The sequence below is a fragment of the Euleptes europaea genome, chromosome 18 (assembly GCF_029931775.1).
Source record: "Euleptes europaea isolate rEulEur1 chromosome 18, rEulEur1.hap1, whole genome shotgun sequence".
Taxonomy (NCBI): Eukaryota; Metazoa; Chordata; class Lepidosauria; order Squamata; family Sphaerodactylidae; genus Euleptes; species Euleptes europaea.
This window is the reverse complement of record NC_079329.1, coordinates 24,132,305-24,159,745: the sequence shown is the minus strand read 5'-3', so window position 1 is coordinate 24,159,745 and position 27,441 is coordinate 24,132,305. Positions and strand designations below refer to the sequence as shown.

The 27,441-nt window shown below is 46.4% G+C and overlaps 1 protein-coding gene across 1 annotated transcript in view; it reads left to right on the top strand.

Annotated features, from left to right (window-relative positions):
- The first annotated feature begins 17,125 nt into the window (after nucleotides 1-17,125).
- Nucleotides 17,126-27,441, top strand: part of KAT7 (lysine acetyltransferase 7) — a 32,052-nt gene continuing 21,736 nt past the window's right edge. The window contains exons 1-6 of the mRNA XM_056863148.1: nucleotides 17,126-17,368; nucleotides 21,738-21,885; nucleotides 23,019-23,195; nucleotides 24,943-25,182; nucleotides 25,305-25,387; nucleotides 26,151-26,240. Coding sequence (XP_056719126.1) covers nucleotides 17,354-17,368; nucleotides 21,738-21,885; nucleotides 23,019-23,195; nucleotides 24,943-25,182; nucleotides 25,305-25,387; nucleotides 26,151-26,240 — 753 coding nt within the window. The 5' untranslated portion in view covers nucleotides 17,126-17,353. The remainder of the gene's footprint in view (nucleotides 17,369-21,737; nucleotides 21,886-23,018; nucleotides 23,196-24,942; nucleotides 25,183-25,304; nucleotides 25,388-26,150; nucleotides 26,241-27,441) is intronic.

Sequence of the window (27,441 nt, the reverse complement as noted above, 5' to 3'; positions counted from 1 at the left end):
GCCCCCCTCCAGGGAAGCGGCAGCGCCGGCAGCCCCCCTTCCACGACGGCCGCCCGGTGGCGACTGGCTCGCGGGGCTCCTGCGGCGCTCGATGCCTTTCCCACAGCCTCCGGGGGGCGGGGCCCGAGGGGCAGAGCCGGAGCGGCTCATTGGACGGCGGCGGGCGGAGGGGGGCGTGGCTCCGCGAAGGCACGCCCGCAGAGGCGGCCCCGGCGCGGGGTCACGTTCGCTCGTTCAAAGGATGCGGGAGGGGAAGGAGGAGTGGCCAATGGGAAGGCTTGGGCTTTCTTTTTCTTTTTTTAAGATCTCATTTTTAGACTCTTCCCAACCTTTTTTTGACCAGGGACCACTAGGACTTTTTTGTTTGGTGCAGGGAGCCCAAGGTTCAAAATAAAAATTCCGAGATGTTGAAAATAAACTTTAATCATAACTGTTAGTTAAACATTAAACTTAGAATAATATTTGAATATATATTTTTATAATAGAGAACTTTTAATTGAAAATATTAATTTATTATGGGTTTATAACTTTGTTTCGCAGAACTTAATTTAGTTCTCGCGGACCCCTGGGGGGTCCGTGGACCCCCAGTTGGGAACCAGTGCTCTACATAAAAAGATAAGTCACAGTGGGTAGCCGTGTTAGTCTGTCTGCAGTAGTAGAAAAGGGCAAGAGTCCAGTAGCACCTTAAAGACTAACAAGAATACCAAGACCACGGTTACACAGCCTGGATAACCTACAAGAACCAACTAACAAGAATCTTTTCTGGTAGGGTATGAGCTTTCGTGAGCCACAGCTCACTTCTTCAGATACCAATTGGATACCAGGTACCAATCAGATACCAGTTGGTATCTGAAGAAATGAGCTGTGGCTCACGAAAGCTCATACCCTACCAGGAAAGATTCTTGTTAGTCTTTAAGGTGCTCCTGGACTCTTGCCCTTTTCTACTAAAAAGATAAGCAGCATTGTCCGGCCTGTGTTCCAGTTGGAGATCTGCTATTACAACTGACCTCCAGCCAACAGAGATCAGTTCACCAGGAGAAAATGGCTGCTTTGGCAATTGGGCTCTATGGCCTTGAAGTCCCTCCCATCCCCAAACTCAACCTTTTTCAGGCCCCGCCCCAAAAACCTCCCACCAGCGACGAAGAGGGATCTGGCAACCCTAACAGGACCTAATATAATAGGCATGCTGCTCCGATCCTGGAGAGAATAGGTATGCATCATGAATGGTATCCATTTTGACTAGTAGCCATGAATAGCCCTCTCCTCCGTGGTCACGTCCACTCACCTTCCAAGTTAGCAGCCATCACCACATCCTGGGGCAGTGCTGGATAGGGAAAGCAGAAATAAATCTGGCTAGGAGCATTCGTGTGGGCCTTGCACCCGTGGGCCAGATTTGCACAGTGACTGACTCAGGGCCTAAAGGAATTAAATTTAAGATGTGCTTCACCCAATGGAGCAGAATCCTGCTTGCAAATGTAGCTGGATATGCCAAAACACCATAGCTTTGAATGAAATGAGACATGCAAGCCGGAGGGAATGTTGATGGCTTGCTGTATGGCTATTGGATGGCTCCTTAAACCACTGGTTTCAATTACTGGGCACTTGTGGGAATTTCTGAAGATGTGCAGAACGTGCCTTTACCATGCAAAGTGCATTTTCTCACAAGTAACAGCCACAGTGGCACAGTGGTTAGTGTTGGACTGGAATCGGGGAGACCTGGGTTCGAAACCCCATTCTGCAATGTGAAGCTCACTAGGAGCCTGGGGACCAGTCACAAACGATCAGCCCAACCTACCTCACAGGACTGTTGTCAGGATAAAATGGAGGAGAGAATAGCTTTGGGTCCCCACAGGGGAGGAGGGTGGGGTATAAATGAAATAAACAAGGAGTTAAGTCTGCTGACATCAATGCTATTTGTTTAAAACATTTATATGCTGCCTTTCCATCCAACTCAGGGTCCCAAAGGCAGCAAACACTAAAATAGAGATCAAAATACAAACATATAAAATATTTAAAATAAATGAAAACAAATACACAAACAGCTGGAGAAAGATTATAGGCGAATATCTTCCTGGGGAGGGAGGGCCAAACTTTGGGCACCACAACCGAGAAGGCCCTTTCTCGGGTTTCCAGTTGTCTACCCTTAGATGGTAGGGGCACCCAAAGCAGGGCCTTGAAAGATGGCCCGTTAAATAAGTGTGCATCAGACTGCAGCCTTGGGCAGCTACACCCCCATAGGAACACCACAGCCATGCAAGGTTTTAGATGGCGCCTAAAAGGGAAGAGACAGCATATGGTGCAGGAGTGGACATGAGGGGTCACCTTAGTTTCCTATGCCAAACGCCGGAGTGTAATGCTATCGCGTACCTGTGCAAGACGGTGTTAAAGTGAACTCCCTTCAAGTGCAGAGAGAACAGAGCAGAATGCCAGCCTGGCATCAACACAAGCAAAAGACAGGAAGGCGACCAGAGAAGCTGGAGGACAGGACACTGACTAGCTTGCACAACATGTATTTTTATTCATGTTCATAGGCCGCCTTTCTCCCAGGAACTCAAGTTGGATTACACATTGTGAGTCAGTACAACAAAATGAGACATTCAATAGCCAATGCACTAGGATTTTAGAAGTCTGGAACCACCAGAAAGAACTGAAGTGTAGCATAAGTATCCACATTACACATTAAGCGGTTCAGAAATTATACAATAGGATCTTGCTTACAATAAGCTTTATGCAGCGGTATAGAGCACAGTCCCTAATCTTTTATCCAATCAAGCTTGTAAAACCATTTTGTACAGCGCAATCCTATTACATGTGCAGAAAAGCCCTCCTGAGTCGCTCAGTTTTGAATAGTTTGTGGAATGCCAGGAGAGTGGTAGCTTTCCTGACCTCCTCGGGCAGGCCGTTCCACAAGGCGGGAGCTGCAAAGGAGAAAGGATGTGTATATAGGCAGTTGTTAACGTTGCCCATTTGCAGGCTGGCACTTGCAGAAGCCCCTGCTGACGTGAACAGTTGTCATGGCAGAGTACAGGGACAGTTAGTGAGTGAGCTCCAAACAAAGCAAAAAAAAAGGCACCAGCTGGTGAAAGACAAGTGCAAACCAGAGAGCACTAGTGGCCACCTCGAAACGTAGGACTGGGTTGTGAGGAGAAGAGGCTCAGCACTTCTAATATCAGCAAATTGACTGCAAAGTCTCCCCCCCACCCCCCACCAATTCACTTGCCTAGCAAGGACCCACTACATTGCATCAGATGAAGTGCTTATCCTGGAAGAAAATCGTGCTATGCTTTGGTTATTTTTGCTGCCAACGATTCAGACAGCGATCCCCTTCTGCAATTACGTGCAAGTCTGAGCTTGTACTTGCATCCTCAAACACGACGAGGAGCGACCCCTTCTGTTTGAAAAAGTTTGGCTTTTAACGGGCATTTTTTCATAAAAATAATCTATAGGCGCACTTAAGCGTATCATAAAGCAAGTTTTGACAGCCATCCTAAGACAGTTAAAGGGCCAGAGGCAAGACGGAGTGCCGAGACGTGGGCTACTTCTCAGCCCTGCTTTCCACCCTTTACGGAGCGCTTATTCTACAAAGGAATGGGCGTGGTGAGCGTATCTCTTAGTGCAGCTGCAGTAGACTTTCTACTACTAAGCTATGCCTCTAGCAGATAAGAGGAGAAGGCAAAGGAGCAGGTGCCCCTGTCTTGGCTGTGCTCCAGCCTGTCTGGAAAGGTGATAACCTCAACGCAGCTCTTCCTTAGAGACAGGCCAGCTCATATCTAAGTCCCCACGAGCTTGTAAAGAGACAGGCAGCAGCTAGGTGGAAGACTTGCGAGGGGATTGGCAGTCCCTGTCTGGATGGACTTTGCAGTTTTTCTGTAAGAGCCAATAAGCCTGAGACCTCAGCCCCAATTGCCTTTATTTGGAAACGAAAGCCGTTCATTTCCGTGGAACTTGTATCCAAACAAGCATGTAAAGAATTGAAGGCTGAGTATCATCTGCACGCTTACTGGATGACCAGTTCCAGAGAAGCTGATTTTGATACCCCGCTTTTCTCTACCTTTAAGGAGTCTCAAAGCCGCTTACAATCACCTTCCTTTCTGCTCCCCACAACAGGCACCTTGTGAGGTAGGTGGGCTGAGAGAGTTCAGAGAGAACTGTGACTGGCCTGAGGTCACCCAGCTTCATCTGGAGGAAAGGGGAATCAAACCCGGTTCTCCAGATTTAGTCCACCACTCTTAACCACTAAACCATGCTGGGTCAGAGGAGCTGCCATGGTAGCGTACTGTAGCAAATACAGCTGCGAGGCCACCTTAACAAATAAAATATGTTATCCTTTAAAGGTACAAGGCTCTTGGTGGGTTTTAACGTTGGGTTCCCCCCCCACTGCACAGTAGAACAATGCAGACAAATAGGCAAGCTGTTTCATGCACATTATGAGCAGCCCACTCCGATGCTGTAGCCGACAGCCAAGTAGGATTCTAACAGTGCAGTCCTAGGCAGAGTTAAATCATCTGTCCCATGGACTTAGACGATTTAACTCTGCCTAGGACTGCACTGCTAGAATCCTACTTGAAGTCAGTGTGCTTCTACGGATGTTGCTCTTAGAACGGCACTGTATGAAACCTAAGAGGCCGCTGAGCCCAACCCCCTGAACAGTGCAGGAAATCCTAATCCCTCACAGATGGCTGTCCAGATTCTGCTTGAAAAGCTCCAGAAAAAGGGAGGGGACGTCCCGGCTAATTGGTTCCATTGTCGAACTGCCCTTACTGTTGCCTTTGTGAAACCTGTCCCCAACCAACTAAGATACCAACAGCCTTCTTCATGTCAGTTAACTTTTGCTAGTCTTCTGATTCTGCTTCCCCAGTGAGGTCTGTTTTCCACTGGGAGCCCTTGTATATCAGGGGCTCCTAAAGGGGCTGTATGGATTATTATTATTTTCGTTCAGAGTCACACATGAACATATGAAGCTGCCTTAAACTGAATCAGACCCTTTGTCCATTGAAGTCAGTATTGTCTACTCAGACTGGCAGCAGCTCTCCATGGTCTCAGGCAGAGGATCTTTCACATCACCTACTTGCCTAGTCCCTTTAACTGGAGATGCCGGGGATTGAACCTGGGACCTTCTGCATGCCAAGCAGATGCTCTACCACTAAGCCATGGCCCCTCCATGTCCAGCTTCCTCACTGGGACTCAAGGTGAATTACAGCATGAAAAAAAAAGTTCAATCAGTATGTATGAGATATGAATTTGGTGGCCTTTGCACTCTTCAGCCTTGTTGGGGGGGGGGGCAGTACCTTTCCTTTGAGCTCTGAGTCATCACACGAGTATCCGAAGTATAGCTGCAAGGAAGGGTCCAGCTCCTAGCTAGGATGCTAACGTCTCTCCTTGTGTGGCCTTCCTACCCCACACTCTGGCTCCACCCACTTGCAAAGTGCAAGCTCACAGGGCAGCTGAAATCCTTGCACCAGTGGAGGCGGATGGGTCTTCTGGCTGAACCAATGCAAGGGTTAACGTTGGCTCCTTTGCTCTAGCGCAAGGCCACTCTGAACTCCTTAAAGGAAGGACAAGATAAAAATGTATTTAATCAACAGAATCTTACCCAACTGGGCTACACTTTGAGGACTGCAAAATGACTTACTTTGGGTGAGATGAGCTTCAGCCACCACAGTATAAAGAGGCCCTAGGGCCTAGTTTATGTTTCTAACGGGTTTTGGTGGAATTTTATATTTGCCTTCCATATAAGATCTAAGAAAGAATATTTGTTTAAATTCATAACAATCCAAAAACAACCCCCAGCCAACATAATATTTAGAGGAGGGTGCCAAGTTGTTTTTTGTTGCCCCAGAAGGTTGGACAAGAACCAACGGGTTGAAATTAAATCAAAAGAGTTTCCATCTAGACATTAGGAAGAATTTTCTAACAGTCAGAGCAGTTCCTCAGTAGAACAGGCTTCCTTGGGAGGTGGTAAGCTCTCCTTCCCTAGAGGTTTTTAGGCAGATCATGAGAGGGAGGGCATCTTGGCCATCTTCTGGGCATGGAGAAGTCACTGGGGGTGTATGGGGGAGGTAATTGTGAATTTCCTGCATTGTGCAGGGGGTTGGACTAGATGACCCTGGTCCTGGTGGCACCTTCCAACTCTATGATTCTATAATATTTTTATTATGACAATGGTTTGTGTTGGAGTTTTGAACCAGTACTGCAGCAAACAATTTTTGTAAATTAAGCACCAAGTGTATTGCCTGCTTGGGAGTTAAATGCCAAGGAAGCGTAGCCTTCCCAGAAGGTTCTACCCTTGAAGCTCCAACACAGGGATAAGCTACTGATGGCCTGGATCTGAAACCCAGAGCTACTGTTACCAAAATTGCTCTTTGGATGGGGAATTAGCTTGAGCAATTGATAACTATGTATTTATTAAGCTGGGATCGCCCTATGTCTACGAGGGTTTTTCTCAGTGACTCCCCAAATAAAGACAGACTCAGGAATTCCAAATTAAAAGGTTTATATATATATATATTCATTCATTCAATGTTACATATAACACACGTACAAGAAAATAGGAATAAAGATAAAGGAGGTAAGTAAGAGATATTGAGGGAGTTATTAATTAGGATACTTTACCAATCTCTAGAAGTGGAGATGTTCCAAAATCCGTGGCATAGAGGTAGACAGAATACAGCAGGGAGGGGGGGGGGTGTATGGAACTTAACACACGAGGGAGACATGGCAGAGTGAAGGGGGAAGATCTGCTCTGAGCCTTGTTGGGTAGGGCAAAATATACCCTTTTCTGGGGGTGGGGGGGGGAGTGAGATTCTCCAGATGGCTCCTTTCAACAACAAAAAGAGATTAAAAAGACTTTTTCTATGGCTGTGACTATTGGGCCAAGTGACAATTTGTTTTCTAAGCTGGCACCCCTTGATTTATACATCCTGAGATGGTCCTTCTCCGGAGGTTGTAAATCTTCACATTCCAGGGAGGCGGCAGGGGGAATCCTTTAATGTAGATAGCTGAGGATGTTTTCCAGGATACACAGGAGGGGGGGGGGAATATACAGAGAAGGGCTACGTGATGCTCTCGCCTTGCAATAATGGCTTCTCTTTGGCTTAGGCTTTTGGATCAAGAGGCAATCAGGGATCATGGCAATTGTTCTGCTGGTTCTGCAGAGGTGATCCGGCCTCTTGTCCCTGGAAAGTCTGGCTTGTACAAAGCTGGGGAGAGCTAGCCCAGAGCAGCAGGCTATTAAGGTGCAGGCAGCAATGTTTCAAACAGTTCAGTGAGTCTCTGTTATGGGTGCCATCTCCAGGGCTGGAGCTGTTAGGTATCAATTCCCCCCTTTGGTGGCTCCAGAACTTCGTGACGGGGCCACCACAAAAACTGGATCTTAGGAACTGCTGGAGGCAGGATAACAGGAGCTCTGAAGCAGGAATGCTGGAAACAGGAGGCAGCGGGTTAGAAACAGGAACGGACTGGAACACAGGAACTTGGAGTCGCTGGAACTTGCTTGTAGTGTTGATTGGAGACCCAGGAGACGTATAAATCAAAGGGAAGTGTAGGAGCCATTTTGCAATCTAAGCTAAAAACGGGCCAGATTAAAAAAGGTGACAGCCATGGGAATTGGAAACACCTGGGTGCTATATTGGTTTTGCTGTTACTACTCGTGAGAAGTAGATACATTGAATAGAGATGTGCTAGGAGGTATAGATATATATGTACAATTATTTACACTTGTTGATTTTCTAGCTAGTTTAAAGATAACAAGAAGGAAAGAGAGTAACTAAATAGGCTATCTGCTATTTACAATACATAGAAAACTGTACAGGGAAAAAAACTCTGGATGTTGCAGTTTGCAGAGAAAAAAACTGTCAGTCTTCTTTACAAGGTTACAGTTAGTAGGAAAGGAAAGTTTCCGCTGGCATCGCAATTAAGTTACAATGTAGGAAATAGGAAAGCACCCCCCTTAGAGCACTTCGTGAGCTCATATCTATATCAAGGAGAGGGTTAATTAGCTTAATTAGGTCGCTGCAGGCTGGTGACAGAGACGCTTGCAGGGCTTCAGGTGCTTAGAGGCTCGGTATCACTTTCACTTTTTGGTTACAAAAAATAATAATAATAACATTGCTGAAACAATTCCATAAATTACAGCTCTTTTACGGCTGTTCATGCTTCTTGCTTGGATGTATACCCGGAAGACTGTGGAAGGGGTTAATTGGTTCACAGTGAGCTGGAAATAGAGCGGGCTGCAAGGCTAACACAAAAGTGAGCTTTCTCATACACACTTATATCCTTATACAAAAGAGAAATTGGTGCAAAATCCCGTGCCCCAGAGGGCCTGGCACATGCAGATCTTCAAATGCTGGAGCATGATGGGTGCCTTACTGGCTTTCAGGGCAAAAGCAGGTGTCAGGGAATTGACACATGAAGAAGCAAAAACACATTTTCAGGTGCAAAAAGAGATTGACTGTCCAAGGGCAGGACCTTTTTAGAGGGGAAGGGGGGTCCCTCAGTCCCTCCCTTTAATTTTTGTCTAGGGGATGCCAAATGTTGTCCCCACCTTGGAAAGTCAAAAATAGAAAATAATAAAAACTTAAGAGCAAGCCTAGGGGTCACACAGGTCTCTATATTGCTTTTAGGAGAGCTGTGTAGCCTGGTAGGTGACTGTCATTTTGCTGGGCCATTTTTGCATCCATCTACCAAAAACTCATAGATGTGTGAAAGCATAGGTAAAGGAAGAATGGCAGCTTGCATACATATATATATCCAATGGGATCAAATCATAACATTCATGTTTATACCCAATAAAAGAGACTACACATATAAATATCTAAAATCTATTCCATCAATGCAGTGGCTGAGATAGGTCGTCATCTTAATCTTTCCATCTTGGGCAGTCAACTGTTTCAGAAAAATCCTAATACTAACATACATAAAACTTTGCAAGTATGTAAACATTACTAAACCATTAAGTCTAGGCATTGAACTAATATAAAACCTTGGAAGGTGAAGCAGGTACAGACAAGTAATGGATGTAGGATACCAATTCAATCTGGATTAGTATACTAAAGCTATCAGGATGACTGCAGGGAAACCTAAGTATCTGTGCCTACAAAATAACAAGAAATCATAGGGCTATAAGTACTGGAAAGGGTTAAGTCAATTTGTTAATGAGTCCTTGTGAGAAAGGACAGTGCAAGAACATTGCTAGTGGAAGCGGTAGTTGGCAGTTGTCTGGATACCCAATGTTTTGGTTGGGGGGGGTGTTCCTTACACGGGAGGTTGGCACAAGGGGGAGCCCTGGGTTTCAAATGTCAGCGCAGGGTCCCATCTGAACCAATCACATCCTTGCATTAATACATACATCATAGTAACCTGGAACTGAATGACTCATATATACCCAATAGCATGTTTGTTTCGAGACAGGGATTCATTTCCTAAGTATGCCCCTACAACAAGCTCCTTGTTGACTCTCCTCCTTTCTCCCCGCAGGTGGGCTGAAGTAGCATTGCTTCAGATCAAGAGTCTCCTGCCTGGGAGGTGACTATGGGGGGGAGCACGCAGCAGGGAGTTCCACCAGTGACTGATAGCAGAGACCTGTATATTTAGGGATAGAACTTATACACATTAGTGGTTGGAGGATCACTCCAAGGACAGCTGCTCCTTGACGCAAAACAGAAAAAAACTCATTAAGGTGGAGAGAAAGTTAAAACACTGCACACAAAACAAAAAGTTGGTAGTGGGTTGCCTCTCTTCCCGGTTTCCTGGCTGGTTGGCATGGCTTTCAGGAGGGAGGGAAAACAGGAGGCAAGATTGTTAATGAATACCAGGCAATCTTCATTTCAAGAAGAAGGGGGGGGGAAGAGACCCTTCAGGTGGGGGGGGGCTCCCCCCTTTCATATCTCTGATAGCCATATTCATTGGTACTCCGCAAGGGGAATGAAAGAGCTAGGTTGAAGCATTTAAAACTCCTCAAAAATAAAATTCAAAAAAAATGGAAGAAGGCCAAAATCATATAAACTAAATCACAAACTTAGGCTGGATTCTTAGAAGGACAATGATTAAAATGGATCCATTGCAAATGATCAGGTATTGTTCAGGAACATCAAAAAAAATCCCTCAAATTCAAAGTCCAAAAGTAAATAAAAATTGGATCATATCTCCCTTTCCTTTAAAAGTTTTCAGATAAAAAAACAAAAATGGACCGGACTGGACCGGGTGCCCTTCTCTCCCCACTTCCTTTCTTCTGATGCAATCAGATGAAAGGAGTATAAATGGGGCTTTGTGGCAGCACTTGGGCATGTGCAAAGTGCTGCTTGGAAAAGTACAATGCAAGTCCTGAACATTGATTTAAATGGGACAGGACTGCTTTTAACCGTTTTATACATACAAATAACAATACAATCTTGGGATGGGCAAGACCATTGTTTACATATAATATTACAATCTTGGGCTGTGACCATTATTTTGTGGGGAAAGTTTCCTTCCACTGCTGCATCAGTTCAGTGCAGCCCCTCTGAAACACATAGACACCTCTGTCAAATCCTTTTATTTCCATACCTTCAAAACCTTCCATTTACGAAAACACACCTTAACAGGCATCTGTTATGAATAGCAGCCTCACACTAGATGCCATGCCATTAACCATCACTTTCTATAAAAATCCTGTCTTTCTACATACTTTTACCATTCCTTTTTCCACCACAATAAATGACCACAAGACCCAGAAAATATCGAGTGTGGAGCTGAAAGGGGGGGGGAACAAAGCATACTAAGCTCTCCCTTCCCTCATTCATTCCATAGGGTAAAAACAAACAAACAAGGAAACCTTTGCTCTGATGCACTCACACTGACTCTTCACTGGGTCACATATTCCTAACTGGCTGGAGAACACATCACATTTTATACAGTGGTCCACACATATATTCACATAAAGACAATAATAAAAAAACTTTCATTGCGCAATGACATAGACACTCCATATTCACTTCATTCAATACACTCAGAAAATATCTCATTCCAGTGCCTTCCCCTGGTACCGTGGGGTAGACACACACACAGACACACATACAAGTTTCAATATGAAGCAGACAAGAGGGGGGGCACATATACACATGTACTTTCACTTCATTTTCCTCTTTGCCAAATTGTGCGAAAACCGCCTTTATTTTGGAGAGGTGGACGGGGGTTGATGATATTCTTGGGAAAGGCTGGCCATACCTTTCTCAAGAAACAAGCCCCGGTAAAAATCTTTACTTAAAACCATCACAGGGTGATGAGAGATACACAGAGACATGTCATTGTTTCCTGCAAAGGAAAACAAGTTGTTTGGTACTCTTTATGGTTCAGACACACTTCCCTGAGCCAGGGAGGCTCTGCTATAATTTAAAGAACAGTGAGAGAGCTGCACAGGGATCTTCCCTCAAGATCCGCTCCCCCATGGCAATACAGCTTGACTTGTTAACTCTTTCGTTGCCGAAGAGGCTATACATCTTAACATTGAGTTGCAGAGATTTTAGTTCTTTCATTACATAGTTAAAACTAGGCACACACTTCTTTAACCATTTCCCTTCCTGCACTGAGGAGGCTTTTTGCATGTTCGTTCAGTTGACTAGGAATAGTACAGAATGAAGTTTAGAAAAGAGAGAGGGGGGTGGGGATGCGCGCGCACACACACATTCACTCAAAAGGGGGAAAGAGGTGGGGCAGATTGCATGGCAAGAAGAGATGCACATTGCATGGTAATTTTCAGACAGAGGCTTGAAACGGCATCTTTCCTTCGTATTGAACCGAATCACAATGTTGGATTTTGATTATGAAGTTACTACAATTTTCCTTCGTGTCTTGCCGCTCCCAAGGCGGGGGTAGGCAGGTCGCTGCGTTTATAGCTAGCTTTCCTCCGCGGGGGGAGGAAGCCAATAGTTCCCTTTTGTCACTCGAGGGAATGAGCAGAGGCAGTTTTGCCTTGCTACAATCCCATGGGATCTTCTGCTGTTCCCTCATTTGGGAAGGGGCAGCAGAGTTTCTGCTCTTGTCTTGGGCCATGATTTGCTCTTGTAAATACTGGATTGTGGCCCTAGAATGGTCTAGTTCTTGCTGAAGTGAGGTGATCCTGCTCTGGGCAGCTTTCATTGTTCCTTTCCCTTGATTTAATTCCTTCTGTGTTTCAAGGAGAGCGTGGGACAAATCACTCCTATCCTTCATTAGTCCAGTATTAGTTGCCTGGGATCCAACAGGGTCGTGTTTGCCGATATTGTGCCTTGAAGGATCACCATGACTTAATTTTGGCAGCCATCTCTTTAGTTTGCTTAGGCTGGGGTCACTGTTCAATTTTCCTGCCATGATGAAAACTATAGCTCTGGGGGAAAGGGTGGATCGCTCTGGCTGATCCTGGTGAGGCAAAAGAAATCCGTTTCTCAGTAGAGAACCAGGGGAATGGGTTTGAGCCTGATCTGCACTCTTGGGATAAAAGCGCCACTTGCGGGTATTTCAAGGCAGCGGGGACAAAAATGTTTCACAGCAAGGGAGGGGTTGGAGTCGATCAGGGCTCTCTGGATTTTTAATCGCTGGCTGTTGGGGTGCAGCCCAGCGCGGAGAGAGGTGGAAGGTGGGGTCGCTCGGGTTGATTTTGGTAAGGCAAAATAAAAAGGTTTCCCAGTGGAGACCCAGGGAATGGGTTTGAGCCGGACCTGCACTCTTGGGATTGAAACGCCACCTGTGGGTATTTCAGGGTGGCGGGGGAAAACGTTCCATAGTCCACATCAAGGGAGGGGTTTGAGTCGATCCGGGCTCCTTGGATTATTAATCACTGGCTGTGGGGGTGCAGCCCAGCGTGGAAGAAAAGTTCCGGGATTCAAGTTGAGCTATAATTGCTACAATTTCTAATTAGATATTTTTGCAAGCACTCTTTTATTGCTCTGGGGGTGGTTTTAACCCAGGGTCCATTGCTTAAGGCAGGCTAGTGCAGTCTGCTGCAGCCAGACTACACAACCCATATTGTTTCAAGGGGATACTCCCCTCCAGGGTTCTCTATTGGAAATTCTGTGCATTCCACTCCAGACTTTCCAATCTCAGTTGCTCTTGGATTGGGGCCTCGACGCACCTCGCTCTCGAGCCCATCCTATCAATTACTCAGTAGCAGACAGCCAGTGCCGTCGCTCCTGGGGTTCAGACTTTGCAGTTGCTCTTGGATTGGGGGGGCACCTCGCTCCCGGCCAATCTTTCAGTTTCACTCAGTAGCAGACAGCCAGTGCCGTCGCTCCTGTTTGGGGGGGGGCTTAAGCTCACCCCGGCTATGATCTGCGTCCAGATCGCAAGTTTTCAGGTACTCAATATTCAAATATGCAGTTACTCAAAAAAAATTCAGGTTCACAAAAAAGATTCAGGTTCACAATAAAGATTCAGGTTCACAATAAAGATTCAGGTTCACAATAAAGATTCAGGTTCACAATAAAGATTCAGTTTCACAAAAAAAATTCAGTTTCACAAAAAAAAAAATTCAGTTACTTAGCTCTGGTGGTGGCTGGAAAGTAAGCGCACCATAGAGAAATCTCAAGAAGAGAGGGACTAGTTACACAAAGAATCTCAAAAGGGCTCCCCTACAGAGAGTTTCCCAGATGGGGAGGGAAGCCAACCCACAAGATAGTGCTCTCTAGAGCCAAACACACAGTTTACACACACACTCTGTTCTTTTAATATGACAATTTTGTTCAGGTGATGCATTCAGTCAAGATTCAGAGAGTCACCGAGACTTCCCCTTACGTCTGCCATGGAAATGCTTGTGCGTCGACTTCACAAGGCATTCACAAGTGCAGGGGCTGCCCGCATTTTCTCCACCAATAAACTGTTACCAAAATTGCTCTTTGGATGGGGAATTAGCTTGAGCAATTGATAACTATGTATTTATTAAGCTGGGATCGCCCTATGTCTACGAGGGTTTTTCTCAGTGACTCCCCAAATAAAGACAGACTCAGGAATTCCAAATTAAAAGGTTTATATATATATATATTCATTCATTCAATGTTACATATAACACACGTACAAGAAAATAGGAATAAAGATAAAGGAGGTAAGTAAGAGATATTGAGGGAGTTATTAATTAGGATACTTTACCAATCTCTAGAAGTGGAGATGTTCCAAAATCCGTGGCATAGAGGTAGACAGAATACAGCAGGGAGGGGGGGGGTGTATGGAACTTAACACACGAGGGAGACATGGCAGAGTGAAGGGGGAAGATCTGCTCTGAGCCTTGTTGGGTAGGGCAAAATATACCCTTTTCTGGGGGTGGGGGGGGGAGTGAGATTCTCCAGATGGCTCCTTTCAACAACAAAAAGAGATTAAAAAGACTTTTTCTATGGCTGTGACTATTGGGCCAAGTGACAATTTGTTTTCTAAGCTGGCACCCCTTGATTTATACATCCTGAGATGGTCCTTCTCCGGAGGTTGTAAATCTTCACATTCCAGGGAGGCGGCAGGGGGAATCCTTTAATGTAGATAGCTGAGGATGTTTTCCAGGATACACAGGAGGGGGGGGGGAATATACAGAGAAGGGCTACGTGATGCTCTCGCCTTGCAATAATGGCTTCTCTTTGGCTTAGGCTTTTGGATCAAGAGGCAATCAGGGATCATGGCAATTGTTCTGCTGGTTCTGCAGAGGTGATCCGGCCTCTTGTCCCTGGAAAGTCTGGCTTGTACAAAGCTGGGGAGAGCTAGCCCAGAGCAGCAGGCTATTAAGGTGCAGGCAGCAATGTTTCAAACAGTTCAGTGAGTCTCTGTTATGGGTGCCATCTCCAGGGCTGGAGCTGTTAGGTATCACTACGTTGCCAGAAGGCAACATTTCAAGAAACCTCCCAGACTGCTAGGCACGCCTGTTGCATTCTTTAAAAAAAAAAAAAGTTTATAACATACAGACTGGTCTAGTAAACAACTTCAGATTGATTTTAGCTTGCCATCTCAATGGGAGTGAGACTGAATTTGGTTCTTTTCAGATTATTCATTTGGGGCCAGACACACTGCTAGGGTTCAAGAATGGCGTGGGTGGCCTAAAATGCAGTGTGCACAGGGAGTCAAATCCACATTGTCAGCTACATAGGATTCCCAGGGTCACTCTGCTTGTGGGCTGGACATAATCAAATCTCACAAGGTAACATCTCACCTGGAGTTAGCATATGAACTGAGACAGTCCGGGCCTACTTAAGCTTTGAAGCCTCTCCAATTGTAATGCTGATTCTGTGACCTTAGGCAGGCGATGAGAGGGAAGGCATCTTGGCCATCTTCCGGTCACTGGGTGTGTGTGGGGAGGTAGTTGTGAATTTCCTGCATTGTGTAAGGGGTTGGACTTGACCCTGGTGGTCCCTTCCAACTCTATGATTCTATGATTCCATGTTCAGGATTCATACACACATACCCTGGGTAGACTGATTAAAAAAGGTAATGTAAATCACCAAGAACAAAGAAAGATGGGTTTAAAATAAAAACTTTCCATTAGCAGATACTTCCTGCATAGTAGTTGGTTGCTATACCCACATAAACATATTGAATTAAAACTTAGTTTTTAATATAACCTCAGAGGGTAGACCATGAGTTTCTTAAATACTGATTACTTTACAAAGTAATACACAATTCATTGCTTTTTATATATATAAAAAACAATGCTTCTGACCTCAGATAACTTGCAGTCATGACATTTTTTTTTAGTCTGCAGCCAACTGGAATCAACACAGTTTCATTCCAGCATTTGGTTCTGCTTTAGCCTGCCTCTGCCATAGCTGGCCTGCGCCATGCTACAAAGAGTAAACAAGAGCTGATAGTAGTTACTGGGCAGATCAGGAGTAAAAGGTAACCCAGATGGATCAGTGGGTAACATCTGTGGGGTCTTGTCACATCACAATGGGGTCATAACTTCAGTTATGTTGGTTACATGTTTGCATTAAGTTCAGATTTCATAGACAACTAGGCTCTTTTTAAAAGTGTGCGTTTATAGCTGAAACCAAAATAAACCCAAGTCCATAAACCCATTTTAAAAATGGTTATCTACCCTGTCCATACCTATGAATTAAATAAGGTACTAGAAACCATAGGCCTGTTGCCCTGCGGCATGATTCCAAAACTATTTAATCAGAAAAGAGGAATGTATGCATGCGTTCTTGAGAACAGGCCCCACTGAACACAGCAGGGACTCACTTCAGCACAAACATGTATGTTGTTTCTGAACAGCGCATCTATAATTATTTTGGAGTAAATCCTGTGGAACTTGGTGCTAATTCCAAACAAACATGCATAAAACTGGGTTGAAGATCCTACGGTTGTTCATGTCACAATAATGGGGACACACACACACAAAGATGCATTATTAGCTGGTGTGCAGTATTGAGGCTAGCCTTAACACCACTTTCCTGGGATGAAACCACACTAAACAAAATGGGACTTGTTCCCAAAACGATCCGCTTAGGATCGATGACTCACAGGGCAATCCTATGCAGATTTTGGCTGACTGAAACCTACTGAAATCGACAGGTTAAAAACCTGCCGGCCGACTGAAAAATGTGCCCCGGAGAATTTTAAAAATCCTGCAATTTATAAACATTGCAAATGATACTAAAATGGTTCTTATAAGACGATGTCCACCTGCAACTTAATCTACAAAGAATGGTCTCCTTTTAGAAGTATTCCCACAATGTTAATTGATGAAGATGCAGTCGAGCAAATAAATATCTTCTGACCGAACGGTCTAAGATCTCTTGAACAGGGTTACAATTAACTAGCTCTGGCTAAGAGCCACACAGCGCCTCGTGGCCACTCAATATTCCAACCACATCATACAAACATAGCTAACACACCAATCAAGCCTCTGTCGCCCAATACAAAGATGGCTCCTCTACTGGGAAATGCTCTGCGACCCGAACTAAAAATGGCCGACCTCGTCCAACGATAAATGCGGCTTTTAAACTGAGCCTTGACGCTCTCCCACTGTTATTAAAAAAAATGCCCATCCCAAAGATGGCCGCCATCCCCACTATTGTCAACGAGAAAACTGCCCACTACCAAGATGGCCGCCGCGCTTCACAAGCGTAGCCCTCTCCAAGGCGCCAGTCCCGACTCCAAGATGGCGGAGGGTCACTGTCGTGAAGTGAGGTTCGTCTGCGTCACGTGACAGGCAGGACGGGGGTGTGTATCCCCGTCGTGTGTCCCGGCGGAAGAGTGGAGGGAGTCGGCGGAGAGGTCGCAGCTGGAATACAACGGAAAACAAAGCGGCGCGGCCTGGCGCTGGAGAACCGGAGTCACGCCAGTCACCACGGATACAGCTGGAGCCAACGCGGTGGCCGGGGCGCAGCAACCCTCGCTGCCTCCGCCGCCGCCTCCTCCACCGAGGATGTCGCGCAGGAAGGTGAGAGAGCGCGGGCCGAAACAACCCCCTTCCCCTCTCGTCTCCTTTACCCACATTAGACCGCCGGGCTCGAAAACCAGTTAAAAACGTAGGCCTCCAAGCCCTCGTTTCATCTCGCAACGCGAATGGCTACCGCTGCCTCCCGCCGCCTCCTCGTTGGTCGGCTTCGCTGTCAGTCACGCGCTCCCCCCTCCCTCAACGGTTATTTGTTTCCCTCCACCCCTTCGGTTAGCGTCGCGGCCCGCCTCCTTTCGCATCTCATTGGCTCTATGGCTGGGTTTTCATTGGCTGCCCTCCCTATCACTTCCTACTGGCGCGGTTTCTGCTCCCCCCGCCTCCCTCGTTGCTCCTGTTCCCAACGTCTTCATACTTGGCTGTGTGCCTTCGGAGCGGGTGTTGAGGTAGGTGCTGATTGGCTGAGAACTATGGCTAGTATTGTCATCCTCGAAATCCCGCCCGTCTCCTTTTCTCCCCGTTTCCCATTGGCCAGCGAGGTGTTCTAAAGCCCTACCTCCTCGCGGTTATGATTGGTGGAAAGGGTGGATGTTGGGAAAAGGTTCAAAACATAGCAGGCAAAATGGACTAGATCATTGGGGATGGGCAAAAAAAGGGGGGGGCAGGGTGAAATCTTCAGTGCCTAACTGTGCACAAATCTGCAGCTTCCCTCCCCCGAGTAGTTTCCTGATGGTTTGCTTCAACTATATTTCCCTCTTTTTTTTCTTTTTAAATCCCAGGATTTTAATTGTTGAGCAATCATGCCTGCATTTCTGTGCATGCTTACTGGAATGGATCTAAGGTTTACTTTTGAGAAAATGTTCGACAAAAGCTGCATGTAGTAAAATGTGCGAGAAAGCAGTTTGAGAAAAGGCGTTCTTTGGTGCTGTCCTGTTTACGTTGGTTTCTGGGGCGGTTCCCTGCCAAGGGATTATGGGCACTGTGGAAATACCAAAGGTCTAGCCATGTTAGAGTGTTGTTACACAAAGAGTGTAGCATCTTCAAAATTGGTTGAGACAAAGTTTTGTGCATAATAAAGTTTGTTCTCAGTTAGCTGATAAACTTAATTCTGTCGTGTTTGTATTCCCTTGTGGAGCTCAGGTTCTACCTTCCCCATTGGGTTGTCCTAGTCTGACACTTTACCCTTCCTTGGGTATCTAAACATACTACATCGCACATATATACATGTAGAAGAAGAAGAGTTGGTTTTTATATGCTGACTTTCTCTACCGCTTAAGGAAGAATCAAACCGGTTTACAATCTCCTTCCCTTCCCCACAACAGACACCTGTGAGGTAGGTGGGGCTGAGAGAGCTCTAATAGAGCTGTGACTTACCCAAGGACACCCAACTGCTTCATGTGTAGGAGTGGGGAAACAAATCCATTTCACCAGATAAGTGTCTGCCGCTCATGTAGAGGAGTGGGGGAATCATACCCAGGTCTCCAGCTCAGACACCACCACTCCAAACCACTACACCTCACTGGCTTGTGTGCATTTCTGTGTATTGCTGTTCAAGGTTCATGGAAAACCAAGTTGTCTCAGAGGCTGAGGAAACACTCAGACAATCACGAATAAGGGGAGGGGCCGTGGCTCAGTTTTAGAGCATCTGGTTGGCATGCAGACGATCCCAGATTCAATCCCTAGCATTTCCAGTTAAAAAGACTGGTAATAGGTGAAGTGCCCTGACCTGGGTAGCCCCAGGCCAGCCTGATCTTGTCAGATCTCAGAAGCTAAGCAGGGTCGGCCCTGGCTATTATTTGGACTGGAAGATCTCCAGGAATATCAGGGGCTTGACACGGAAGCAGGTAACAGCAAACCACCTCTGAATGTCTCTTGCATTGATATATTTAGGGGGTTGCCATAAGTCAGCTGTGACTTGATGGCAATAAATAAATAAACAGGTGAAGTGAAAGACCCTCTGCCTGAGGCTCAGAGCTGCTGCTGGTCTGAGTAGACAGTACTGTCCTTGATGGTCCAGTGGTCTGATTCAGTATAAGGCGGCTTCATGTGTTCTGGTTTGAGCATGAACCTGGTTTATTGTTGGGCTCATTACATTCCTTCCTCCCACCTTGATCTGAGAGCACAAATACAGGCTTTCTGGTTTCAAAAGTTTTAGGTCTAATTCCTGATTTAGAATCTTAATTACTGTGAAAGAAATACTTTCTAATCCATTAGAACATAAGAAAGGCCATGCTGGATCAGACCAAGATCCATCCAGTCCAGCAGTCTGTTCACACAGTGGCCAACCAGGTGCCCCTAGGAAGCCCACAAAGAAGACCAACTGCAGCAGCATTATTCTGCCCGTGTTCCAAAGCACCTAATATATTCAGCATGCTCCTCTGATCCTGAAGAGAATAGGTATACATCATGACTAGTACCCATTTTTACTAGTAGCTATGAATACCCCTCTCCTCTGTGAACATGTCTACTCCCCTCTTAAAGCCTTCCAAGTTGGCATTGAAGAGCTTGCAAACTGAAGTTAAACGCCAGGACTTCCCAAACCAGGAGGTCATCAATCACATTCTGTGTTCAGACAGAGGAGGAAAGGAGTACAAGAGTCAGGGAATAAACCAGGTTTATGCTAGTCACAAATAAACTCTGGTTTGTTCATGTCTGATTAGAGGTACTTCTAGCATTGAAGGACATGGATTTATCTGTATATAGTGTTCTCTCTATCATGGATTCATCTGTATATATCGTTCTGTCTCTATCAATGGAAGCTTTGTTCCCCTGTCACTGCGTAGATTCCCTTGGCTTCTCCTCTTTCCCGCTCTACCCCCCAGCACCTGTTGGGCCCCATTTATCAGTATTATGTAAGCGGGTTGTAGAACCTGGGGAGAATAAAGAAAAGAAGTGGGAGGAATCGTGATTAAAAACAATCCAAAGCTCAGTAGGATTTCCCCCCCCCCCCCCGTAATATTATAGTTCAAGGAGTTAGCAAGAAAAAAAATCTTCCATATGAAGGGAGTGCCTTGTCTGACCCTGAAAGGAAGCCAAATGGAGGTGTTTGCCTTTCCTTGTGTCTTGGCTCACCTGTCTGAATCTTCCTAGAGCCATCTGGTGTGCGAAGCACCTGTTATTTGCTCCGGCTATGGCCGTTGAATGTGTAATGCCATATGCGCATGAGGCAGGGTGGTCTCTGTCTATGGCATGGACTTTGTCTAGAAAATTCGGAACCTTCAACGGTTCATGGCAGGCAGAAATTCAGTGGATGTTTCTGTCACTGCATCTCCGTGCCATGCCTGAAAACACTGCATCTGTTGAGTTTCTGCCTGATAAATACTTGTTAAAGTCACAGGAGCTGTGCCAGAAACAGGCTGAGGTCCTGACTGTGTAGGTTGACCTGGGACGGGGGGGGGGGGGGGGGTTTACAGTCGGTCCATGTTTTAACTCCTCCCAAATTCCCAATGATCTGAAGAGAGAGCCATTCTGTCAGAGGCCACCAATTGCATATTGATAGTAGCAGACAGCAGCTTTCTGTGATGGTGCACCCCACTGAGTTAGCAGAGGACAGGTTGTCATCTTCGTAGTAGCAGATATTGCAAGGCGAAATGTTGTTCTAGACTTCAGGAAAGCTAGATGGTATGCCTCCAGGTGTAAAAAAACACCCTTGCCATTGGGCAAAATTTTCTGTTCTCCAGAGTTTGAAATTTCAGCCTTGTTTGATGTGGGGCGGGGGGTTGATCGTGAGCAGCATGCTTTAGTTCCCATGAGACAGTGAACCTTGTAGGCTCCCATGACTGCCAGCTTATGGTTAGCTGTAGTTTGGTGGGCAGGAATAGTTGGGGAGGGGGCTGCTCCTGTGCACTGAATAGTGGGTATGCTTGGCGAAACTGAGCCAGTGACGTTTTTCCAGCAACCGATCTCCAGGCCAGGAAAAGCGCCCCTTCTTCATCTTCTGTTATGTCATGCTGCTGTAAAAGACGCAGGAGCAAGACCAGTGGGTTTTTTTAAAACCCTGCAACCTTACCTGTAAGAGATGATTTATCTGTCTATCTACTTTCATCCCATTTTTCCTCTAGAGAGCTCAGCTTGATGCCTGTAGTGCCTCCCCCATTTTGCTCTCACAACAACCCTGCGAGGGTGACTGGCCTAAGGTCACCCAGTGAGTTTCCTGACTCATTTGAACACTGATCTCTTCAGGCTTAGTCTGTGTTATCTTGGTAGTCTGATGATGATGGTATATAGGTAGTGCTTCTGTGACTCAAGCTAAGAACAGGCGTGTTACGCTATCTGTTTTGGCTTCATGTTAAATGCACATAAGCCATTTATGAGATGGGTTTTCCTTGAACCCGCAGCTTCTGCAGAACTCCTGTGAGGAGCCTCAGATAAACAAATAACATACTTGATGTGCGTCTGAACTCTGGTCTTTCAGAGAAATGCAGGCAGCAGTTCTGACGGAACCGAAGACTCCGATTTCTCTACGGATCCGGAGCATACGGACAGTTCAGAAAGTGATGGAATGTCGCGCCAGTCAGCACGGGTGACCCGCTCCTCTGCCAGGCTCAGCCAGAGCTCTCAAGGTAGGTGTATAAAGCATTCTGGGGGGGGGGGGGCATATTTTGTAACTGATTTTTGGGAAATGAGATTTATGGCTGCCCTGGAGGGTTTTCCTCCGGTCCCCTTTTGCAAGGGGTGTAAGCTACAATAATAATCTGGTGAAACCTCCATTCTAATTGGAGGTGTGCTGGGTTTAGCTACATCCATCTTTGTGGGAACATGTACCCTTGAAGCTGTGCATCTGGTCAGTCCATCAGTGCACTGAGTTTGAACATCAGTTGCGCATATTGTGGTAGCTGGGACTCTCTTTCCCCAAGGGTCTCTCTTTCCAAGAGGTGCCGTTCTGCAGCACCAGCGTCCTGTGGACTCAAACCAGGTTACCAGGGCACTGTGGAATGCACAAAGATATAGGAAGGGCAGCCATTGTTCAGATTGGCAGTGTCCATGAGAGTTCACAATATGGGTTGGGGTGCAGAGAAGTACTGCAAGTCAGTGGTGTTAGCAGTAGGCTTCCCTAAGACTCCCGAGATTGGAGTCTGAGATGAGAGTTTTATCCTTTCGTGCTTGATTTTATGGAATGGGATAATATTCGTGCTGTGGCTCAGTGGTAGAGCGTCTGCTTGGCATGCAGACGGTCCCAGGTTCAATCCCCGGCATCTCCAGTTAAAGGGACTAGGCAAGGAGGTGATGTGAAAGACCTCTGCCTGAGACCCTGGAGAGCGGCTGCCGGTCTGAGTAGACAATACTGACTTGGTTGGACCAAGGGTCTGATTCAGTATAAGGCAGCTTCATGTGTAGTGGTGTAGTAGTTAAGAGCGGTAGTTTGGAGCGGTGGACTCTAATCTGGAGAACCGGGTTTGATTCCCCATTCTACATGAGCGGCGGACGCTAATCTGGTGGATCAGGTTGGTTTCCCAACTCCTACACATGAAGCCAACTGGGTGACGTTGGGCAAGTCACAGTCTCTCAGCCCACCTACCTCACAAGGTGTCTGTTGTGAGGAGAGGAAGAGAAGGAGATTGTAAACTGGTTTGATTCTTGCTTAAGTGGTCAAGAATGTCGGCATATAAAAACCAACTCTCCTTCTTCTTCATGTGTTCATGTATGGTTTCCTGTAACGCAGCCCCTTGTTCTCTCTCTGCTGCCTCTCCTCTAGATTCCAGTCCGGTTCGTAATCCCCCATCCTTTGGAGCAGAGGAACCGGTTTATTCTACCAGAAGGGTAACCCGCAGTCAGCAGCAGCCTGCCCCCGTGACACCCAAAAAATACCCACTCCGGCAGACCCGCTCGTCTGGATCTGAAACGGAGCAAGTGGTTGATTTTTCTGACAGAGGTCTGTAAATATACTGGGTGAGGATGAGCAGGGACGCTGAAAAGCGGTGTGATCTGAAGACGCACTGGCTCTGTTCGGATGGCATTCTTAATTATAATTCTTTATAAAGTGCTTTAGAAATCAGTCTCCGAATGGCAGATGTAGCCGTTAAGTGTTTGGAGTAAAATAGATGTGTGCGAGAACTGTGTTTTCTGGTCCGTGTTTGCTGCCTTTCAAGGCCAAGGAAACGCAGAAACCACAAAGTACACTGTAGATAGGCCTTACTGATAGAAGCCATGTTCCCTAAAGGAGTAGGAGATGCAAAAATATTTCATTAAAAAAAACCCACTTATTTTGGAAAGGTACTGAGCGGATTTAAGACACATCTGGTATCAGAATCATAGAGTTAGAAGGGACCACCAGGGTCATCTAGTCCAACCCCCTGCACAATGCAGGAAACCCACAACCACCTCCCCCAGTAAGACTCTGTAAGACTCATTTTGGAGTCTTACAGAACCTTGAAAAGACAGTAGCTGGCTGAGCCAAGATGGAGCAGTTGTTATGTATGCAGAGTTGGAGTTAAACTTGTTACATGTTGTGTTGTTAAGTGTTAACGGTATGATCTCAAGAATTGGGCGCTGTGCTTGTTCCTCAGAGCTACAGTATTTTGAGCTTGCTTATATATCCCCATCGTTTGGGTTCTAAATGCTGTTTTCTGGCAGGTTGGGGAAGGGCCTTGCTTGGCTCAGTAGTAGAGCCTCTGCTTGGCATGCAGAAGGTCCCAGGTTCAATCCCCGGCGTCTCCAGTTAAAGGAACTAGGCAAGGAGATGATGTGAAAGACCTCTGCCTGAGACCCTGGAGAGCCGCTGCCGGTCTGAGTGAACAATACTGACTTGGATGGACCAAGGGTCTGATTCAGTTTAAGGCAGCTTCATGTGTATCCTGTGAACACTGGCCCAGTTGACTTCAAACATGAGTTTCTCGCACCCACGGCCTGTCTCCTCTCTGTGGTGTGTCACTAATTCATCGTTTGAAGGCCTTCTCTTCCTAAGCTTTGGCTTAGGGTTGTATGTCGGGGCCCCTGAGATTAGGGACTGAACCTGACAAACGCGTGCTGAAATTGCAGCCTCTTTCTTTTGAAGCAGGGATTCTCAGTTATAACATGAGCTTCCTTATTGTCCTGAAAGCTAAGTCTCATAACATGAACGTTTCCTCGTTTGAAATGAAATGTGACTACTTCCAGGTCACTTACACTCTCCTTTATGTTTGTGTGCTTCATGTTTGCATGTTTCAATATAGATATTGAATTTAGTAACGTTGTGGTCATAGTTCTCCTGAGTGGCTCCATATCTTACACCAGATTGTGGGCGCTACTTAAGATTAAGTCAGGCGTTGCCTCCGCTTTAGAGCACTCCAAGCTACGCTGTATGGTTGGAGGGCCTATGATAGAGCAGACCTTGCTGAAAAGGGTTGGGTCTGCTTAGGTCGGTTCCTGGATGGGGACCTTTTGGGTGCTGATAGGTGAGTTCCATCCTGAAATTGTATCCCTCTAAGCACATCCGTGATGTACATTCAGCACATTACAAGCTTTTACCTTAGGCAGCACTCTGACTCGAGATCGCCCTCAAGTTTTTGGTCAGGGGAGAGCAAAGATATGTCCCCATTATTGTATATGGTTTTTTTAGACTATTTCCATCATGGCAACCCCTTTTCTGCCCTTTCTTAGAACTCTGTGCCATCTTTTGCTAACAATTTGACTCTCTGCAGACACTAAAAATGCTGCTGACCATGATGAATCCCCACCCCGCACACCGACTGGGAACGCCCCGTCCTCCGAGTCTGACATCGATATCTCCAGCCCTAACATGTCTCATGACGAGAGCATCGCCAAGGACATGTCCATGAAGGATTCCGGGAGTGACCTGTCTCATCGCCCCAAACGCCGTCGCTTCCACGAAAGCTACAACTTCAACATGAAGTGTCCCACCCCCGGCTGCAATTCTCTAGGTGCTGTAGAACCTTCTGTGTTATCTGAACATTGGTTATTTGGAGTTGCCTTTTACCCAAATCCCCCCTCCCCCTATGTGCTTTTTCTTATTATCCTCCCTGTTCTTCTGACTCTTCCATAGGACACCTGACAGGAAAACATGAGAGACACTTCTCCATATCTGGATGTCCGCTATATCATAACCTTTCAGCCGATGAGTGCAAGGTAACTTCGTCTCTTAGCCTCTCAATGTTGAGGCTGTTGCAAAAAAAAAAAAAAAGTCTCGAATCCAGGGGTAGATTGGGAAGATGGGGAGAAGGAAGACAGTCAAGGCAGGGGATGTAGGGTTGCCAGAGACAAGGTAATGGCAGGCAACTGCCTGCCAATTAAGCTAGCTGGCGGGTGGAAGCAGGCCAGCTGAAGGGTGTGTGTGATTAATGTCACTTCTGGGGTAAACTTGGAAGTGACAGGGATGCTCTAGTACGTTGCTCCCAAAATACTATGGAAACCATAGAGGTTTTGTGGGAATGTGCTAGAGCGTCCCCATCACTTCCGGGATCACTCCTCCGCGCCCCATCACAACAGATCTCCTGCCGGTGGTGAGGGGGGACCTGGCAACCCTAAGGTGATGGGAGGGACTCTGCATAATCTCTCATACTGAAATACATATTGAGAACCAGTGTGGTGCAGTGGTTAGAGTGCCAGTTTAGGATTTGGGAGACCCGGATTCACATTTGCACTCTGCTGTGGAAGCTTACCGGGCAGCCTCGGGCCAGTCACTTTCAGCCTCGCCTACCTCGCATGGCGAGGATAAAACGGAGATGGGGAGAGCGTTGTAAACCACTTTGGGTCCCCGTTTCTGTTTTCAGACTCCAAGGACACCTGCTCTCAAGGCACCCCCATAATTCTGCTTTTGAAGGGCTAGTGCCCCCGTTAACTGAATAAAAATCTCATGTGGCCATTTATGGCGATCTATCTGGGTTTCCAGGTGAGAGCGCAGAGCCGCGACAAGCAAGTAGAGGAAAGGATGCTGTCCCACCGACAAGATGACAATAACAGGCACGCCACCAGACACCAGGTAAAAATGTGTTTGTGCAGTTGCGCCAAAACCCCTACAAGCCGATCAATTTCTGACAGGTGCGTCTTAGCCCACTCTGAAACAACTGAAAGCCATTTTGTATGGTAAGTCTGTTTGGTAAGTACAGTCTGTATGGTAAGTTACCATATGTAAGTAAGTCTTACCGTAAGTAAGTCTGTATGGTAAGTTAGCATACAGACTTACCATTTTGTATGGTAAGTCTGTATGGTAAGACAGATGTAAGTCTGTCTGAAATACAATGCCAGCTTTCAAGGTGCCCAGATTTCTGAGTGGTTTCAGTTCTTGGAAGGTGCATCAGCCCTCCTTCCATTTCACTCACGAAAAAATTAATGGGTGTCTGTTTCTAAACCATGAAACCTGGGGAAAAGGTAAAGACAGTCCCCTGTGCAAGCACCGGGTCATTACTGACCCATGGGGTTACGACACATCCCGACGTTTACTAGGTAGATTTTGCTTACGGGGTGGTTTGCCAGTGATTTCCCCAGTCATCTTCCCTTTACCCCCAGCAAGCTGGGTGTTCATTTTACCAACCTCGGAAGGATGGAAGGCTGAGTCAACCTTGAGCCAGCTACCTGAAACCGACTTCCGTCGGGATCAAACTCAGGTCATGAGCAGAGCTATTGACTGCAGTATTGTAGCTTACCACTCTGCACCACGGGGCTCCCTGATATCTGAGAAAGCAGCCCCATAATTAAACCTAGACTTTCCTTGTGCTACCTTCTTCACGTGATAGTAGGATACTTAGGCTGAGTTGGCAAGATGTGTCTGCTCCTTGTTCACTGGCAGCAGCAGGTATGATTTGGATGTATGAGACGGAGTCACAGGTCAGCTTCCAGGCAGTCTTCTTTACTGGAGGTGGTTCATGCGTTCAGCTGCATGCCATCAAGCTGTGTGTGTGTGAGAGAGAGCCCTTTCTTCCAGCAGAGCCTCACACCCACACTAAACACATGGTGTGATGTTGTAATACTAAACTGTGGGGGGGGGTTGATGTTACAAATTGGCTAGCGTGAATGCCGTCCTACTTCGGTGCTGCATGCTGGTAAGGAAGACTGCTTGGCTTATGCTGGCCCGCGTGATTAAAGGGCTTGCAACAGGCTGGTTGATTGACTGGTTTAGAAAATGTATACCCAGAGACCCATTGGAGGCACCTTGCAGCCATTAAAACACAATCAATTGTGTG